Here is a 7,415-nt window from a genome sequence, read left to right as displayed (position 1 = left end):
AGAGAGAGAGAGAGAGAGAGAGAGAGAGAGAGAGAGAGAGAGAGAGAGAGCTTAAGGTTTTGAAGGTTTTGCTCTGCCACTCAGGTTTAATTCAAGTTCCTTCTACCTCTACCCTCGAGTACTGAGATAACACAACACATGCCACCACACCTAGATTAAAAGAACATAGTTCAAACAACACTTTCACGATATCAAAATAAGTACTAGTGAGAATGGTGAGATACACTATTCAAATAGCCATGTCTATAGAACAGTCTACTCTACAGTACACCAAGCAGATATTCTTTGTACCCAAAATATAAAGATAAAAACCATAGTGTGGACCTCTATGGCTTTGGAGCAAACCTATGCCTCTTTTGTAGATGATTCTTTTTAGGCATGCTTCTGTCTTTATGCTTAACTCTGTGTAGAGATGGAACCGTTAACCATGACATAATACCAAACCACCACATTGAGCTTCTTTTTCTGAAATAGACCAAGTCCACAGTCTGTATGTACATGCATAACAACAAGCATTCCATAGAAATGGTGTGTAGAATATTGGATACAAGCAAGAATAAAGACAAATGCACAATAGGAATTCCCACTGTCCACATCTGAAGCTTTAAAAAGAATTTCATGCAACAGCTAAAGGAAGAACTTTAGGCCTGCTTACAAATGGTTCCATAGGATATGATGGCACCAACCAAGGTAGATGGCTGTGTTACTCTAGTCCTGATGAGAAGTGGCTCTGGGGGCGGCAGTAGAGAAAAACTCCGTTAAGGAGAAAGTTTAGCAGTTCAACTGACCACGTTGTCTGGATTAGGGTAGGGAGTGTGGATGTGTGCTGATTCAAGGGTAATTTCTAACCTTTAAGCCCCACGACAGGAACTCAGAGATGACTGGGGAACTGACGTAAAAAGGTGAGAACCAGGTATTGGATGGATATTTTAGAAGGAGTGGCAGAGTGGGCTATAAAACCAATCCACAAAGAGTATCGGATGAAGGGAGAGCTTGTAAGGGGAGAACAGGAATGCCATTCACATTTCCTAACCACCCTAGCGCTTTCTCAGGGAGCTCACATGCAGAGTGTCAACCATATTGTCCGAACCGGAACCTTTACATGTGCTCTGAACTGGAACCTTTACATGAGCTCAGCACACGTTCCTCTCACTAAAGTAACCTTGTAGTTCTGCTGGCTACCTTACTACTGCTGAGCCTCTTACTAGGAAAGAGCAGGAACCAACACCCAACACTGGATGTGGCATGTTCCCTTGAGTGAAGAAATCAGCTCCCTCAACAGTTTCATTATATTGACCATTTCCTCGTGGAATGGAAGAAAGATATTTTCAGCGAAACAGGCGTGTATTCTAGTATCTGCCCTCACTGCATTACAGACCACTCGTGTTGGTACCACTGTCTGTGGACTCTGTGTCATCACTTTCACTGTAACCTGATCAACAGTGCTTCTGGTTAATGAGCTGATCTCATGTCAAGAGGAAAGTAGAATTCTGCTCATACCCAGCGAACTCACTAATCACACCACATACCTCATCTTTACGAAGCAACTGCCCCTACAGAACAGTCCAATGCTAATGACGAAGTCTTGTTTGCATGAGACAACATCCTGAAAGAATATGATACCTACAGTTCTTTTGTTTATTGTGACAGGACCTTCCTCTACAGCCCTGGCTGGCCTATAACTCACAGTAGCAATCCCTCTGCAAAAGTCCCCTGAGGGATGGAATTATCTGTGTGAATCACCATGCTTGGGTGTGATGCTGTCTTGCAAGATGCAATGTACCTTCTGGGTCAGAGGTCAAGAGATGGCAATGCCTTTCCGGTTACCAGAATACAAGTGCAAAGCAGGGATGGGGTTGGGGAGATTGTTCAACTGGAGGAAGTTCTAGGTGTGAAATCCTAGGGCCAGAGTTCAACTTCTTAGGATCCTTGGATAAAAGCGGGATGCAGTGGTGTGAACCTGTTATCCCAGCAAGGGAGAGGCAGAGACAAAGGATCTCAGGGTTCACTGGCCAGCCAGTCTAGCTGAATCAGAGAGCCCCAGGTCCAGCAGGAGACCTGATCTCAAAGAGAAGGTGTCGAGTGATTGAAGAAGACATGTGATGTTGACAGCTGGCCTGCATGTGCACGTGTGCACACAGAGAAGAACACACATGTGCACACAGATGGGGAGAAAGGGAGATGTGGCTCTTCCCATCACACCTGCTTGCAGACATTTTGCTTTCTGTGGTTTCCATATTGAACACTACTTAACTAGGGGTTATGAGACCTAAGACGCTTCCATGAGATACCATAGTGATTCCAATGAATGGAAAGAAGAAACTATTACTTGGATATTTAGTGCTTCTTACACCACTGGGCCACCTGGTAAACAAGGGACTTGTTGAATGGGGAAACTGAACCCGACTACAAAGGTAAGTCTGGGCCGCTGATACACTGTCAGGGTGAGCATGGTGGTATTGTCTTCAGTGCAAGGTGGTCTTGAGAGCACTTCTTAGTACTTTAGCATCTAGCAAAGTTGGTGGAGACCTTAGTGTTCACAGGATATCAGCACCGTTTGAGCAGGAAGACTCATCAGGAACAACTTTGCAGGGTAAAGAACTCAGCCTGGCTGAGTGACTTAGGGTTTCTACTGCTGTGATACAACACCATGACCAAAGAGCAAGTTAGGGAGGAAAGCGCTTAGTTGGTTTATAATTCCATACTGCTGTTCATCGTTGAAAAAAGTCCAGACAGGATCTCACACAGGGCAGGAACCTGGATGCAGGAGCTGATGCAGAGGCCATGGAGGGGTGCTGCTTACTGGCTTGCTCCTTGTGACTTGCTCAGTCTGCTTTCCCCCCATGGATTACTAAGAAAATGCCTTTGGGGCTGGATCTCATTGGTGGTATTTCCTCAATTGAGGTTCCCTGCTGTCTGATGGCTCTAGCTTGGGTCAGGTTGACATAAAATTGGCAAGTACACTGAGGAAACATGAGATGGTTACTAGCGTCAGCTAGGACCCTGTGGATAACTACAGGAAGGATGGTGTAGATGCTCAACACAGGTTTTCTCATTGACAGGTATAGTCCCGGAGGCTCTGCAGTAGAGAAAACAGACCAGAGCAGAGCTGGCCCAACGGGATTGCTTCTCTTCTGTCTGCTTCTATCCCTCTTCTTGCTTGTCCTCCCCCTCTTTTAAAGATGTATTTATTTATTTTAGGTATCTGAGTACACTGTACTAGATCCCATTACAGATGGTTGGGAAAGCCCTTTCTGCTTTTCTTTAAAGAGGTAATTAAAATGAGGTCATCAGGCGGCTGGCGAGATGGCTCAGAGGTTAAAAGCACTGACTGCTCTTCCAGAGGATCCTGGTTCAATTCTCAGCATCCACATGGTGGGTTAAAACTGTCTGTAACTCTAGTTCCAGGGGACCCAACACCCTCACACACACACAGTCATACATGGAGGAGAAACACCAATGCCCATGTAAATCATGAGAGAGAGAGAGGAAAGGAGAGGAGAGGAGAGAGAGAGGAGAGGAGAGGAGAGGAGAGGAGAGGAGAGGAGAGGAGAGGTCATGACTGTAGGCGTTAAGAGAGCATGGCATAGGCAGAAGTGATAGAGAGTAGGATACAGGCACTTACAAAGATGCCCCTTTGAAGATGAGGCCTAGGTAGATGGCTCTCTGCAAGCAAAGAGGAGCCTTGGAAGAAAGCAGCCCTGACATCTTTATCTTCTACTCGGAGCCTCCATTATTGTGGGAAAATACATTTCCATTGCATAAGCCACTCAGCCTCTTTTATCTTGGGAATTTAACACAACCTCTAATATATAACTTTTACACTCAACTAAGTCAGACTCTCTATTCCGCAAAAATAAAGTAATACTAAGCAACTAAGCAAAGCCCACATCTTTTAAATGCTTTTTCAAATCTTTAGTAACTGAGCCTTGTGCAAGTGCTCCCTCCCTCACTGAGCTATATACTCCCGCCCGTTCTCCTATACTTCATTTCTCTCAGAAGCTTGAAGCCTATTTCCCTCTTAATCACCCCAATTGATCTCTAATTCTCAATGATAAAAAGGAGAGCATTCTCCAGTTTGGTTATTAACTCTAGTTGTTTGGTAAGTAGTACATCAATACAGTAGTAGTCTCCCCTTAGCTGGAGATTTGCTTCCCTATTTCAATTACCCACAGACATATAGCTCAAAATATTAAGGGCTTCCTAAATAATTAACTCCTAAGATTTTAGTTGCCACCCCACTCTGAGTATTATGATGAAAATTTGCTTCATCCTTCTCTGGCCCAGCAAAATATTAAGGACTTCCTAAATAATTAACTCCTAAGATTTTAGTTGCCACCCCACTCTGAGTATTATGATGAAAATTTGCTCCATCCTTCTCTGGCCCAGCTGGATAGGTTTTCTAAACAACCTTATCCCAGGAGCCACACAGTCAGATCAACTGTTAAGTATGCAGTGCCTGAACTGGGTCCTCTTCAGTTAGTTAAGCCTGATGCTAAGGCTACCACCTCCATCAGCACACCCAAGTAAGGCAGAAGAAGGCAGGGCTCCGCGAAGGGTTTCATCTTCCCTTTCTTCAGGGGCCAGCTTTCCTGATGAGGATTCACCGAGTTGGCATGCTCAAGTCGCCCCTCGATCAGAGGGATGGCACGCTAACTCTGGTTGTGGGGTACCCGCCCGGTCGGCGAGGTGGGAGCAGAGCTTCAAGGACCAGCGGAGATGGCTGTTTGGGTCTAGCAGGCGAGGTGTATATCCCAGACAGGCTGGGGTAAGGAGACTCGGGGAGGTGGTGTCCAGGGCACAAGCAACCTCGTCTGCCTTACGTGGGCTCACGAGCGTCCGTTTTATAACAAGCCACTGCAGAGCCCCGTGAGGCCAGGAGGACGCCTCTGGAATTAAAACCCGATCAGACCCTGGTTTCGTCACGTTTGAATTATGTAAGCTAGAGCAGGGCACCGAACCTCTCCCGAGCCTCTGGGTCGCTTCCCCCCAAGGAAGGATGACAGTCCCCGGCACGCCGGGCGCACGCGTGTCTGCGGGCGCCTGCCGTCGCGTCCTTCGGGGCGTGCAAGCCACGGCCCGAGCGCTCTGGGGCGGGCGGGCGAGCGAGCAAGAGGGAGGCGGCGCCGCGAATTCGCCGCCGGTGCTGGGGCCGCGCTCCCCGCGTTTGAAGTCTCCGGCGCGGCCGCTGGTTGGCCGGCGCGGGTCACGTGCGCGCGGGCAGGAGTTTCCCCGACAGCTGGAGGCTGCGTGGGATCCGGCGGCGGCGGCGGCGGCGGCGGCGACGGAGGCGGCGACGGCGGTGGCGGCGGCGGCGGCTGCAGCTCGCGGCGCGGCCTTCCCCGCCCCCTCGCCTCCGCGCTTCCGCCGGCCCCTCACCCCGGCGCTGACAGACCGGCGCGCGTCGGCAGCGAGCATGGGCGACAAGAAGAGCCCCACCAGGTAGGGCGCCCGCCGGCGGAGCGCCCGCGGCCCGGGGGTCCCGTGGCGTGGCGCGGCGCGGGGCGCGCGCGCGCGTGTGTGTGTCGGGGGACTGGGGGTGCGGCGCGGCGGGGCGCGCGGCTGCCCACAATGGGCCGCGATGGCGGCCGGGGTCAGCGGCCGCGCTCCCCTCCCCCGCGCGGCGCCGGGCGGGGCGGGGGTCGCGGGCCGGGCGGGGCGGGGCGCGGGGCCGGGCGCGGCCTGCGGCTGACCCCGCGCTGCGTCGTGTCCGGTTGTGTCCTGCAGGCCGAAGCGGCAGCCGAAGCCCGCCTCGGATGAGGGCTACTGGGACTGCAGCGTCTGCACCTTCCGGAACAGCGCCGAGGCCTTCAAGTGCATGATGTGCGATGTGCGGAAGGGCACCTCCACCCGGTGAGTCCGGCGCGCCCGCGGGTCCCCCGCGCGACGCGGGACGGCGAGGCGGCCCGGCCAGCCAGGCGGCGGCCGCGGTGGGGCGCGACCCGGCTGAGCCGCGGCTGGCGGCGGCGAGGGGGTCGGCGGCGGCGGCGGTGGCCGTGGTGGCGGCGGTGGCGCCTGCTGCTGCGGAGGATGAATTATCGATGGGGGTCGCCGGCCGCTTGCCCCGCCGTGCCGTGCGTGGCCGGTGCCGTGTCCCCTCCCCAGCCGGGCGCGGAGACGTTGGCCGCATTGTGGTGTTAGTGTGCGGGGAGGGGGCGGGGACGGGGAGCGGGGAGCCCGGGCGGGGGAGGGGACGGAGGAAAGGCCGCGATGTCACTCGGTCCCCCTGGGGAGAAAGTATCGCTGTAGGATCGTAATGGATTAAACTTTCTTAGTAACGGATGTCCGGAAGGGTCAGGCCAAGGTTTCGTGTCTGTTTTTTTTTTTTTTTGTTGTTGTTGTTCTATTTCTGTAATATTTTTTACAGTTAAGTAGTTAGGAGGTGAACCCAGCCACGTAGTTTTACTCCAGTGCCTGGGTATTTTTACACAAACGAGATGACATGATCTTTGTCTGCTTCCGGCCCTGAATTTGTTGTATGGTAGGCATATAGTATTATAATTGTCTTAAAAAACAGTTAAAAGAGTTACATTTAGGAGATTCGATCTCAGTGGCATTCTTGATCTGTCTCCACTTGGTCACAGTTCCCTCGCAGGAAGGCAGCCTTTAAATCCACTTCTCCGAGTCCTGTGATTTGTAGCAATATTTAAGTAAGGTATTTATTTTGCTGCTATGAAGCCTATTCAAATACAAATGATTACAGAACACGGGGAATTTTCTGTTTGAAACAGAGGGCCTGTATAATTTCGACATTCTAAATAGTCAAAGTTATTTTTAAAAGTGAGGTATCCTGGTTTTTTTTTAAACTCAGCTTATAGAATTTTACTAACATAAGTGTAGAGACATGTCAGGATTTTATTGTTTCTACAATACTGGTTGCTTTTGACATACCTGTCTTATAAATCTCAATAGGTTTTTAACTGCGAATTCTCATTTACATTGAATATAATATTTTCAGTATTTCTTGGTGTCTATTAAAAAGCAAGGTTTTAAATCCCTTTTAAGTTCAAGGAAGGATTCTAAAAAGAGAAACTACTTGCTATTTCTGGACTCACGTTTTAAGTGTTTTGGAAAGCATGATGTATATGCCTATATAAGGACGGAAATGGCTTAGCATATAATATACATGTATTTGTAAATGAGCAATATGGAGATCATTTGACTTTTTTTTTTTTTGAGGCAGGCATTTTGAAATAGAGACAATTACTACAATCCTAATCTCTGCCACTATATTGCTGCTTTTTTTTTCTTTTGTGTTTCTTTCCATTCTCTCATACTTTTAGAAGAACACTGGATTAGAAGAGCCTATTTGGCCGGGCGTGGTGGCGCACGTCTTTAATCCCAGCACTTGGGAGGCAGAGGCAGGCGGATCTCTGAGTTCGAGGTCAGCCTGGTCTATAAAGTGAGTTCCAGGA

General features: G+C 49.9%; 1 protein-coding gene across 1 annotated transcript in view; it reads left to right on the top strand.

Annotated features, from left to right (window-relative positions):
• The first annotated feature begins 5,254 nt into the window (after positions 1 to 5,254).
• The window catches only part of Yaf2 (YY1 associated factor 2), a 55,342-nt gene continuing 53,181 nt past the window's right edge, over positions 5,255 to 7,415 (top strand). Inside the window, exons 1-2 of the mRNA XM_021216678.1 lie at positions 5,255 to 5,442; positions 5,728 to 5,853. Coding sequence (XP_021072337.1) covers positions 5,417 to 5,442; positions 5,728 to 5,853 — 152 coding nt within the window. The 5' untranslated portion in view covers positions 5,255 to 5,416. The remainder of the gene's footprint in view (positions 5,443 to 5,727; positions 5,854 to 7,415) is intronic.

Source organism: Mus pahari, chromosome 17, assembly GCF_900095145.1.
Source record: "Mus pahari chromosome 17, PAHARI_EIJ_v1.1, whole genome shotgun sequence".
NCBI lineage: Eukaryota > Metazoa > Chordata > Mammalia > Rodentia > Muridae > Mus > Mus pahari.
The sequence above is the reverse complement of the archived record's forward strand: the minus strand, read 5'-3'. Positions and strand labels throughout refer to the sequence as shown.